The following is a 12325-nucleotide window of genomic DNA, read 5'->3' as shown; positions in this document are numbered from 1 at the left end:
TGACATTGCTTATGGTAAATCTAAAGAGTCATTGTATTAAAACAAATACAATAGAATAAAGTTGGCAATAGAGGTAGAAAAATACATGGTAAAAGCTGTTTTCTGCTGTGTTCATGAGCATGGTTAGCTCTGCATTTACGTGCTGGAGTAGTTAGGAATACAGTATGGTGTAGTAGTTATGTATGGTAATTCTGTGTCTGTGTGTCTTCTTTCCAGACAAGCCCGTCATTGGAGTCTCCAGTCATCCTAATTCTCCAGACATCTGACCATCTCCTTAGTGCTTCCCACACCAGCATCTGTCTACGTCCAGATTCCAGAGGTAAGTCTGGGATGTCCTACTGATTGATGCCAGCTTTGTGTTGGTTACCACAGCACAAGCTTTTTTCCAGGGAGTTCTGTCTCGATGACTAGCCTCATCCTCCTGACTGCTATCAATTTTGGTCCCTGTACAGACATGTGTAGGTAATAAGGTCCTGTTAAGGCCCATATCCATAAATGCTCCATAGGGAGTGGACAAAACAAACGAGAGAAATTTCACATGTTTTGTCTGTGTATTTATACTGACTGTTCCCAATATATCTACCGTTCATTTTCACAGAAGAGAAGAGAAGAGAAGAGAAGAGAAGAAAAGAAGAGGAGGAGGAGAAGAGAAGAGAAGAGAAGAGAAGAGAAGAGAAGAGAAGGGAAGGGAAGGGAAGGGAAGAGAATTAAGGTAAGGAGAAATATGGAAAACGCACGCACACGCACACACACACCTTCATTCAAAGGGCTTTATCTGTTACGAATGAGTATGTTGGACCCAAAAGCGACAGCAGGCAGAACAAGTAAACTTAGAAGGATGTCTTAACAAAACACAGGAACTTCCATAAATGGGAAAACGGGTAAATAACAGGACTTTCCGAATACAGGACAGACTCACTCACCAGGGAGCTAGAAACCAACAAGAATACAATGCAAATGCGGGGTTTAAATAGACACAGGGATAACAGATGGCACACACAGGTAGGGCCTATACTAAATTGACAATCAACACTGGGATAGGCTGAAGGGGACTAAAAGGAAGGCCAGTGCAAGCATGCTCTGTTGCACTGGCCTAAAAGTGGGTCCTTTAAAACGGCTTCAACTTCTGAGAATGTGATGTCCTACTGATTGATGCCAGCTTTGTGTTGGTTACCACAGCACAAGCTTTTTTCCAGGGAGTTCTGTCTCGATGACTAGCCTCATCCTCCTGACTGCTATCAATTTAGGTCCCTGTACAGACATTTGTAGGTAATAAGGTCCTGTTAAGGCCCATATCCATAAATGCTCCATAGGGAGTGGACAAAACAAACGAGAGAAATTTCACATGTTTTGTCTGTGTATTTATATCTGTTTGGTTGCTGACTGTTCCCAATATTTTTGTTTTAGTAAAATGTCGACACGCAGAAAGAGCGAGCCATTGTCCGCCAAGGAGAGACTGGAAGCGCTTGCTGAGGTTGCGGATGCGTTTGTTGAGACGGAGGTAAGTACATTCTCGTTGTACATGCATGTGAAATAATTTTAACTCCAGTTAGTTGATGCCCATTTCTCTACATTTCATGACATCTCCGTATAGAGAGCTAAAGGCCAAGCTACCAGCCAAGCTACAGCGACAACTCAGAAGCCTGAAGTTAGCTGGTCGATGAGGGATGCTGATGGGATTCGTGTAAAAACCAGCAAACGCAGGAGAAAGGCTTCATCTTATGGTTAGTCTCCATCTATGGAGAGTGATTTTGATGGATTGAAGTGGTTGGAGTATGTATAGGGTAATCATTTGATAGTGTCTGTTATTGTTTTGATTTATGCTGGCAAAGAGTTTGAACATATTTGGTCTAATGTGGTTGCTGTTTCTCCAGTTGGTACATCCACTACACCATCTACGTCCACTACACCATCTGTGTCAACACCATGGCTCGGTTACCAAGAACCTGGTAAGTATAAATGTACTTAAAATAAATTCCTCAAAGAAGACTATGGCAGTGATGTTTTATTTTTCTTGTGTTTCTCTCCCTGAAGATTTTAATAGGCAGATGCTCGAAGAGCTTCTTCAGGACACTGCGTATGATTGTGTAGAGCAGCCAACACAGTCTCACACTTGGAGTCAAAGGCAGAAAGATGTCCAACTAGGCTGGCAACAGGCAAGAGACCACAATGTGGACAACGTGTTGTCAGCGGAGAACATCGTGGAGAGGACGTGTCAACACTGTCACTTGAGAGAAGCTGTCATCCGTTGTGGGGAATGTATGCCTTCAGAGTCGTTTTGTGCAGAGTGTGATCGTTTGGTACATGAACGTCACACTCTGCACAATAGGCAAACCACCATGTGTGGTTATTATAAATACATTCCCCCAACAGAGTCGGTGAATCTCAGTGATGGGAAATACATCATCTGTGAACAAGGTCTCTTTTTCAATTAACAGACAACATTGGCTCATTATAACCTGTTATCCCAGTACCTTCACACAACCCAAACATTTCATCCTGATTGTCCTTTGCCCCTTCAGATTGTTTGCTGCCAACAGCATATCCTGGAAAGATATGCACCTGTGACACGTTTGATGTTTCAGTCTCAGCTGGTAGAGCCATCATACTGGTTTCCATAAATGGTAGGAATTTAAGTCTTCATCTATGTAGATGCACACACCGTATGTGTTTAATAGACATTACTTAAGTTCCTTGCTATGTCTCATTTACTCTCAGGCCGCTATGATCTTCGCCTCCCAGTGCTGTCCTGCAAACAGTGCTCTAAGCAGTGGTCTCCGGAGGTCAGGGACTTTGTCAGAAGTGGCTACTGGCCTGGAACCATGCAAGCCCAGACACTGTTCCACCAGGATGTCTTCCACTCCTTTGAGGCAATGAAGACATCAGCTCCAGCGTTGTCTAGACAAGCCTTCACAACCATGTTGGACCAGAGGACAAAGCAGTTTGGAAGAGTGAGTAATTAGTTTGTCATGTCGTTAAGCCAGTTTATTTAATTTTATTTATGTAGCAGTCATATTAATTATTATATCTTTTCAGACTGGCAAAGTGAATGCAGGTTCTTTTCAGACAAGCTTTCTGCAGTATATGTACTGCAAGTCTGTTGAGAACCAGCTTCACGGAGATGAACAACGCTTTGTCTGTCCTGCTTGCACCCCGGACATGCTGGCTGTTTCAGTTGATGGCAACAGAAAACTGTACAGGTTCCAGCAAAAAAAACAGTTAGTTTGTCTTTCCTATAAACACTATCGTAATGTTTTTTATTTATTTAAGATGACACTTCAGCTGTTGAATGTAATAACTGTTACTTTGTGACCTTGTTTTGAAAATGTGTGTATGTAGGAGTGAAGAGCCAGGGTTCTTTGATGGCTTGTTCTTGGCAAAAGACTCTGAGGTGTCAACTTTTGTTGAGGAGGTCAGAGGAGTTGTAACAAGTGTAAGTTTTAAACAAGTGAAACATGGCTCAGCCAAAAAAAAGTCTTGACTGTATGTTTCAGTATTGAGCCCTGCTATCTATTGTCTAACTATTAATACTGTATATTCTAACTATGTGCTTTGGTAGACTGCGGGAAAAGCGACGTGTGGGAATTCGCACTGGAGAGCTGCTAGGGAGACGTCCAAGCAGGCCAACAGGTTGGACGAAGAAGGCATTGAAGTTGCCGTTTGTAGGCACGGATTCCTTCTTAGAGGTTAGTATTAGTATTGATGATAAATTGAACATACAAAAAGATATCATGATTATCTAAAGCACAATAATATGCTCCTAATCACCCCTCCCCTCCAAAGGTCTGAATATGTACAGAGGAGAAATCTTTGCCTACCCGATGTTTCTCCAGCAAGAGTACAAGAGTGCCACATTCTTGGCCATGGATGTGACCTGCAGATACGTACCTTACCTGGCGAAGGTGTCGGAGAACCTGGCCCATCTTCAACCCCTTCTGAGCATGAAACCGTGCTTGTCTGTCATGCATGCTAAAGCACACACTACAAAATGCGAGGTGATGTGTCATACTGCTTGATGATGTAAATTAGATTGTCACAATGCATGGCAATGTTAGCCACAGAACAATGGTCTGAACTGACCCAAACTATATAACCATAGTAACCTATGGCTATGCATCAATATTGACCATGCGTCTGGCCACACTGTTCATACTTCCTATAGATCCAGTGGAATGCGAGGAACCAGGAGGGAGTTGGGACCACTCTCGGTGAAGAGGTTGAGCAGGTCAACAGTTTCCTGTCCAGATGTGCCCTGACCACCAAGTATATGATGAAGTCAGGTTTGTAAGCTTATTTAACCCCCTGCTACTTTTAGCCTGCAAAGGTACACTAAACATTTTCAACAATCTTATTTGGATTTGTGTTACAGTAAGAACTGACATGCTTGCGGTCCATGCCATGGGGTGGAATCTCCGTAAAGCCATTGGCCTACACTCCGCTTTGTCTTCCAGATACAAAAAGGTATGTTCTTTTGTTAAAAAAACGTAATGTGTAACTCTGATCATGATTCAACTTCAAATGCTATTTCATGAACACATTTGTAAATTACAGTGTTCTGTATTGCAATTTTGCAGACTGTCGAGAAGACTTTGGAGGTAACGGAGGGACTCGGGAAGCTGCAGGAACAGTTTAAGTGCACAGATGACATGCTGCAACAGTGGGTCATTGATGTGAAGCAGTGGGCCAGTACCGGTAAGAACAATGTCCTCACATGGACAACACGCATCAATGTGTGTGGGGAAGAATCAATCTGACGGCTGACAATGAGTACATTTTTAGAACTTGTGTGAACACTTTTTTGTTTCTTAGGAAGTGCAGCAGCCAGTTCTGTGTCATCAGAGATGCATTGTTTGCAGCTCTCCATTGACTCGCTTTTTGTGAGCATCTGTCAGAAGAAACACTACCTCTACAGACAGAATGGTATGTATTGTGAAATTATTTTGCTGGCTCTTGCAGTATGTCAGTTTTGTTCGTTACACAGCAATTAAATTGCAAACCAATTAATCAAGAGGGCAAAACTTACATTGCCTGTAAAACTATAACTATACATAATACATTTCACTCATTTACTGGACAGAGCCCAAATCACAGCTTTTTTTAATACTATTTTGCAGATCGCAACAAAAGGCGTCAGAAAATCACCCAGAAGATTGGCCAGGAGAAGAAACGCTTGTTGGATGATGTCCAGAGGTATGTAATAGATATTTTCGAATCCTAAATCGATTGCCAAATATATTGGTGTATTTCTCTGCCTTCCATTCAATAGTCCAGTCTGAAATGGCACATTGGTGAGAGAGCTTGCTGACTAGACCACAGTGGTCCTCCATGCTTACTATCACTCTGTCAGCGAAGTGTATTTGTCTCATCTTTAGAATATATCCTTTTATGACCAGGTATTTACAGTATAGCACATTAGATTGGGTTTGGGGAACAGGCCAGGAGGCTTGTTGATCTGTATGCTGTTCTGGCTTAATCTTCATTCTCAACACTTCACCCTGCCTGGTATTAATATTTTACATTATAGGTACAACCAACAACCTGATGCAACCCCTGTGGATATAAGCACTGTTGTGCAGAAACTGTCCAACAAAGCTGTGGAGAGCATGATATGGCCATGGCAGGAACAGAACACAGGTGTTTATTATAATACCGGTATCTCTATTAGACTTTGTGAGCTCGTTTGAGATGACTTTTTGTATTTATTTATAATTAATAATTCAATGTTTTCATATCATCACAGATGGTGTCAACATCCTCTGCAAGAAACAGCTTTTTGACCAGGTGATGCTTCTGTCACGACTGGCAGAGGAAAAGCAGATTCTGGTAAAGGAGATGATGCAACACTGTGCCTTCTTAAAGGACTCTGTAGCAAAAGTGCAAACACAGATGGGAACTGTCTTGTCACAGACGGGAAGTAAGTACAACTCCATCTGTCTTTTTATGAAATTGTCCAAGTGAGAGACATGTTGGTTTTTCGTTACCGTTCATTTTAACATGTGTGGTTTGAATTGAATTCCATTAATGTTCTTGTGTATATATTCTAGCTTTTCCAAATGTATTGACCGAGGAGGGTTCGAGGGGCCTAATCTGTCTGCTCAAGAGAAGATTGGAGGACCTTAAACTCAAGCAGCAGATTGCAGGGAGAGCCTACAAGGCCATTCTGGGGCCAAGTCTCCAACTGTTGGAAGAACAGGAGGCAGAGATGGAGGAGGAAAGAGAGTGTCAACCAGAAAGCTCGGACGATGACGACGACGAGGAGGACACTGCGATATGAGACTACATATTGCCTGGGATGTATACAAGGTTGACCAGTGGATTATTTTATTTGCTTTTTTTCTCCTTTTGGAGTGGATTATTTTATTTGCTTTTTTTCACGGTATTGTTTGACTGGGGGCACCCCTAACGTGCGCACGGCTCAGGAACGTCCTGCGCTGAACGGACTGTGTACACTACACACAAGCGCAATGACATGAAGCGGTGTTTGAAGGTTTTTCCAGAAAGACCTGTTGTAAATGTCATTTTACTTTTTGGCTGTCTCATTTTTAAAATGGTACTTATATAGCGCCTTTATCCAAGGTGCATTACATTCACACACACATTTATACACCGATGCCGGAGGAAACCATGCAAGGTTTCGAAAACGTTCAAAACGTTTGAATATACCCCCTTTTCCTCATAGATGCAGATGGATCTCCGATCTACACATGTCAGTTCAGTTTTCATTTATGCTTGCTGTTTTTGGCAATTTGCTGCAGTGTTGGGTCAGACGTGCTCCCGTTGCATTCGTTCAGCATAATGTCAATTTCAAATTTTAATATTTCCAAAATTATTACAGTTTTGACATTATTATGTCAACTGTTCCTGTGTGTGGGGGGAGGAGGGGGAGAATGTTTAGGCCTGTCTCTACAATACAAATCTCTCTACAATACAAACAGCAGCATAATGTAAAATGTAAAAAATAAACAACAGAAAAACACATTGGACACAACTGGACATAATCACAACAAGACCATAGACTTCAGACACAGGACCATAAGCAGGCAGAAAGGAGAGTGTATACTGCTCTGTGTTCATTCTCGGATGGAAGGTGAGCCTACGACTAAAGGTCCTCACTGTATATTTATTGATTGAATACTTAACAGGCTTTGGGCTAAGCCCCTATAGGGCCATGGCTTGTTTCCATTGTGGTATTCTGTATAATATCGGAATCAGTCAGAATCTGTATCGGCAAATATGACCCTGTGATTAATCGTAGCTCGGATATCGGTCGTAATTTCATTATTGTAGAGCTATTACATTTATTTACCTTTTTAAAAAGGAGATGGCTATTTGTAGGCCTATTATACAGGGAGAAATGCATCCTTGACTCATTTGGAGCATCAATAGTACTACCTTTGCTTGTTGATCTGTGTAAAGCATGTTGAATTCCCTTGTTGAAATGTGCTATACAAATAAAACTGCCTTGCTTTTTAATAACCTATTTGTAATTTCTTGACTTTGAAATCCTACTAAATACTTCAATCTATAAATTAGTAGCTTAATGACTAGTAATACATTGTCTTCATGTCCAATGTATTAGCTTTTACTTTTCAGGATTTCAATTCAAATATAGTAAAAATAGATGATCTACAAGCTCAAAACGCGTCACAATGTCACGTTTTGAGCTTGTAGATCGGCTATTTTTGCGACGACAGTAACATACATATGTCCATCTATTTTCTGTGTTTTTGTAATCTGCATTTTTAATATTGATGTAACTTTAGATGTTCTTAATAGCGTTCTTCTCCAATGGGTTCTCAATGTTTTATTGTACTGAAAACTCCTTGTTTTGCAACATAGCTGAGTTGTCTGTTTTTGGCCATAAAATTCATTAATTCATTCAAGTTTTTATTTATTCTCGATTACAGTAATTTAACTCATTAGTGGTGCAAACCACTTCCTTAAGTGAGTGTGTGTGGGTGCCTGCCTGCCTGGGTGCGTCTGAGCATGAAAACAGCATGGTTTTTTTTTCACCACCTGTGCGCAACCTAACATGCGCACAAACACACACGCACATATTAACTGTATATATGGTGATTTCAGGTGTGCCAGTACAGTAGTGGGTACAGTAGAGAGACCCCCACACGGTAACTCTGTCACCCTCACCCTGGGTGCGTTCCTGTTTGTCTGGAACTCCCCCCACCCCACACGGAGTTGCACCACTTACTTCACACGGGTGTGATCTTTCTCAGTGTCGAGTAATAGTATGCTAGTATGCTCACCAAGGTTTTAAAACGACCCAGGGGTACCAATGTGGTCAATTGTAATGTAGTTTGCAGGTGATTCCATGTATTAGGGCCACAGAGGCCAAAAGCAGATCTACCAAGTTCAGAGTTAACTTTTGGGACATTTCTTGATCTGGTGTGATAGGGTTCAGAGTCCCATTTCAGAAATGATGTATTTAGGACAATCTCCAAGCATGACTTTATACAAGAACAGGTGCCAATGCAGTTATCGTCTCTCTGTCAGGGAGGACCATCCAACCTTGGTATATAAGATACAATGGTGAGTACCGTAGCTATCACCTGTAATAAATCGAATCGATAAACAGAGTCTAGGGATTTAAGAGTGGATGCTGCTGCATGCAGAATGTCTTGGAAAAAATTGCATGGTTTTCTCTCTCAACATACAGTACATGTGTATAGGCTGCACATCTCTAAAGTGACAATTTAAGGCCATTAAGAACCTTTGATGACCACTGCTCTCTACTGAAGTAAGACAAGTACATGGGCACTGTTGCTTCTCTTCTAAATCGAGGCCCATTGCAAGTTACCATATGCAATTGTATAATGATTTTGATGTTGGATGTTGTGGATGCTAGGTTGTCATAGATATTGTAATGAACTTTTGAACTCTGCAGTCACCCTATATGCATTATAACAGTGATTATAAAGCTTTATAAATGTTTATAATATGTATTACAACTATGAATAATGAAATTTAGTGCGAGTGACCAGTAATAATAATGATATGTGATGATCTTAAGTCATTATAAAATGCTTTATAATTATTTATTATAGTTATAAAGCATTATGAGTATAAATATAAGTAAGTAGCCTTGATGAGCCATGAGGCCCATAGGGCAGGAGCCTATCTCCTGTTTCTGTAGCGTGAGGCAGCTTGATGTACACCCCCTGGACATGACACTAGTATGTCACAGGGACTTACCCCCAATCCAACCCTTGATGCTGAGTGCCAAGCAGGGAGGCACTGGGTCTTTGGTATGACCCGGCCGGGGATTGAACGCATTGAATGCATTAGGGGTATATTTATAAAGTATTACAGATGGGATGCATAGCAAGGCCACAATATTGTGCTGCTGGGTGTAGAGGAGTGTAAGGAAGGGAACAACAAGGATTCCTCAGTTTAGCACTGTACTGAACAGTCCTGTACTGTACACCATCCGGCTGAATGCCAAGAGGACTGAGGTTGTCGCCTATGCCGTAGATGTATAGAGCCTCTGTAGTGTACTGTACACCCCACACGTGAGGAAGGTTGACCCTGTCATCAATAATGCTCTTCGGATCCTAACTGGCTGCCTGAAGCCGACCCCTGTGCCCTACCTGCCAGTCCTAGCAGGAATTGCCCCCACCGGCCTTCGACGGTGTTTCCCAGCACACAGACTTACGGTTCTCTTAATTGGCTAGCGTTAGGGTTCGTTTTCAACGCGCGATAGCTCGGGAACAATAGGTCCGTCAGCCAAGTAATTCACATGGGCGCGTACAGCTCTCCAAGATCTACGCTCCGATAGGTCCGCCATTCTCGTGCGACACCCGTAGCAAGAGTCCAACTCTGACCTGTAATCCACAAGCCTTAGAGACATGATAAACCTTACAGTGTATTGAATGATGAAATGCTAATCCTAATTTTGAGAACCACACGTCCGTGCGCGGGGAGACACATATTGGCGCGTTCGTCAGATTGATAGCTATGCGTGGATGTAAAGCACGCCCATTTTCGACCTTTGTGGGAGGAGCTATCGCGCGTCAAAGTCTAACCCTAGTTTTCTGAACCACATGACCGTGTTTGGAGAAACACATATCAGATTGTTCGTCCTGACAAGCTATATAACATACTAAAAGATGGGCCTCTAATATCCAATGGATTTTGACTTAGAGGCCTTAGAGAGGCTAGAAAAATAACAACAATTTATTTTTCAACTGGACCAATTCCATTAAATCCAGCGTGAAAAAGTGAGTCAGACTAAGTAGTTTTTGTAAAAAAAAAAAAAAAATTGTGTTTGTGGGGTCCAAAAAACGTGTCTAAAAAAATATCTAAAATATTTAGAAGTGTCGTAGAGACTTGAAACCAATTCCATTGGATTCCCCGTGCTTCAGACATGGATAAACACCCTTTGTTTTAGAACATTTGTTTTTTCCCTGTCGACCATAGCTTAAAAGGGGCTCGACGCCGCACAGGGGTCACGGGCGTGACCTTTGATAGTTAGAAGTGTCGTAGAGACTCAATTTTTTAAGGATTCCTCTAAATACACTTCCCCCCCTATGTCAAGTAAGGGAAATCTAATGGTGTTAGTTTTAACTGTCTAGAAGACTTAGAAATGGGTCAAATTGCTGTTTGAAAGTTTTAAAAAATCATATTTTGTCGAATTTTAGTCATTTTGCTCCAAAACTCCTTCTACCCCAACTAAACCAATGGTGCTGAATCAGAATATGTAGGTTATATCTCAATCCGACAACCAGAAGTGATGAAGAATAGTGATGGGGGATCTGTGTGTCTCTAGTAAAGCACTTTGACCTGCATTCCATGACATGAAAGGTGCTATACATTTATCCATCCATGCAGTTATCCATGCGGCTCACCTCTGTTCACAGAATCTGAGCTGAATTGACATCTGTACCATTGTGATCAAACCAGTCAAGTTGTACAGTAGTACTGGTGCACTGCATTAACCTATTTTGGTGGCCTTTCATTCTGTGATATTTTCGGAGACCAGATCCACCACGCAGTCATGTATAGCCTATACATCTTCATGTAGGCCTATGGCATGTGGATGGGATTAACTATAATTATGTCATTTTGTGTTTTTTTTCTTAAATACTTTAGAAAGTATGCACCAAACTGTACAGGCATTGCTTTAGTGCTTCAAAACAGCTACATTATGAGAATGGGATATTTAAGGAGATCTGGAATGGTGTGATGTACTATGTTGATGTAATAGGCTACATTCTGGGTAAAACAGGTCTATTATTGTTCAAATTGAATACTGACACACATTTGCCCATCACTGTTAGGTCTACCCCTTAAAACTTTAAGTGCCCTCTGACCATGAAGGCTTTGAAACATATGCCCCTCATTTTGTACTAGCATAAGTATAAACTCTGCATATGGTTATATTGTAAGGAATAGGGTTATAAACATGTTATAGAACATGTATTATAACCCTATTCCTGTACTGTGTTTCACCCACTGAGAGAGACGAGTTGTTCAATGGCTAACAGACTAGGCAACGTTTCAAAACAGAACTTCTGATACCTATTTCTGTTGCTATTGTTACACACCTTGAGTTCCTGTTCATGCTTTCGCTAACCATTAGTAGGCTTATTGTACAGTAACAGATCTATAACACAATGATTCATGTATGTGCTTTGTGTATTGTCATCGTGTTGTATTGCATACTAAGTACACGTTAAGGTACAGGAAGAAATAGCATGGTCTTCACACATTTTCTGAAGTTTCACCAATCATTATCAATTTTCAAAATACCTACCAATTCAATAAGAAAATCTAACAATCTGAGCAGTGGAGCTGTAAAGATGTTAAGTGCAATACTTTGGCCCCTGCAGCTAATTGTATAGGGTGAGTTCCTTGCCAACACAGCCCTACTGAGCAAATGATGAAACAGTGATTTATAAACAAATACTTTATTTGTACAAAATAATCAAAATAAAAAAATCAAATAAAATGTCAGGTCATAGCCTTCAGGAGGACATCTTTGGTCAGGATCCAGGAGGGCGGGAAGGTTTTATTGCTGAAATGAAAACAGATGATAGTCCTATGAAATACCAAGAAAGTGTAGTATATCACTCCGCATCTCCTTGACAGCCAGCCTATTTATCTCTATGGTAGTTTGCTTCAGCCGGTAGAATTTGAGCTTGGAGAGTACAGAATATTCTCTGTTGTGAATTTCTGCACATGCAATATAAAAAACGAATAAAGCACCAAGGGGTCGATGGCTGTCAAGGAGTTTAATCCTTAAATTGACACCCTGTGTCAAATAATTGATTTCAAAATACTGCTGGTATATTAAACGAAATACAAAATAAAT

General features: G+C 41.1%; 2 protein-coding genes across 2 annotated transcripts; both read left to right on the top strand.

Annotated features, from left to right (window-relative positions):
• Positions 1-1408: 1408 nt before the first annotated feature.
• On the top strand, positions 1409-2767 carry LOC306918906 (uncharacterized protein; the record flags this gene model as incomplete). The annotated part of the gene is made up of 6 exons (XM_079531749.1): positions 1409-1501; positions 1595-1724; positions 1875-1949; positions 2035-2418; positions 2523-2624; positions 2760-2767. The coding sequence occupies exons 1-6, from the start codon at positions 1412-1414 to the stop codon at positions 2765-2767; spliced, it is 789 nt and encodes a 262-aa protein (XP_079387875.1). The 5' UTR covers positions 1409-1411.
• Positions 2768-2803: 36 nt separating this feature from the next.
• On the top strand, positions 2804-6528 carry LOC306918918 (uncharacterized protein). Its single transcript, XM_079531757.1, has 13 exons — positions 2804-2951; positions 3037-3218; positions 3340-3433; positions 3560-3686; positions 3784-3995; positions 4163-4280; positions 4370-4461; positions 4575-4692; positions 4810-4920; positions 5115-5190; positions 5525-5634; positions 5741-5914; positions 6045-6528. Exons 1-13 carry the CDS (start codon positions 2823-2825, stop codon positions 6272-6274), a joined length of 1773 nt encoding a protein of 590 aa, XP_079387883.1. The 5' UTR covers positions 2804-2822; the 3' UTR covers positions 6275-6528.
• Positions 6529-12325: the final 5797 nt, after the last annotated feature.

Source organism: Electrona antarctica, assembly GCF_951216825.1.
Source record: "Electrona antarctica genome assembly, contig: scaffold_116, whole genome shotgun sequence".
In the NCBI taxonomy this organism is placed as follows: Eukaryota; Metazoa; Chordata; class Actinopteri; order Myctophiformes; family Myctophidae; genus Electrona; species Electrona antarctica.
Note: the sequence above shows the minus strand (reverse complement) of the source record. Positions and strands in the feature narration are given on the sequence as shown.

Excerpts from the sequence above, each read along its gene's own strand:
- LOC306918918 (XM_079531757.1), top strand. The coding sequence starts at position 2,823 with ATGCAAGCCCAGACACTGTTCCACCAGGATGTCTTCCACTCCTTTGAG. Across the intron at positions 5,191-5,524 it reads TTGTTGGATGATGTCCAGAG|GTACAACCAACAACCTGATG; the intron begins GTATGTAATAGA and ends TTTACATTATAG. Across the intron at positions 5,635-5,740 it reads ATGGCAGGAACAGAACACAG|ATGGTGTCAACATCCTCTGC; the intron begins GTGTTTATTATA and ends ATATCATCACAG.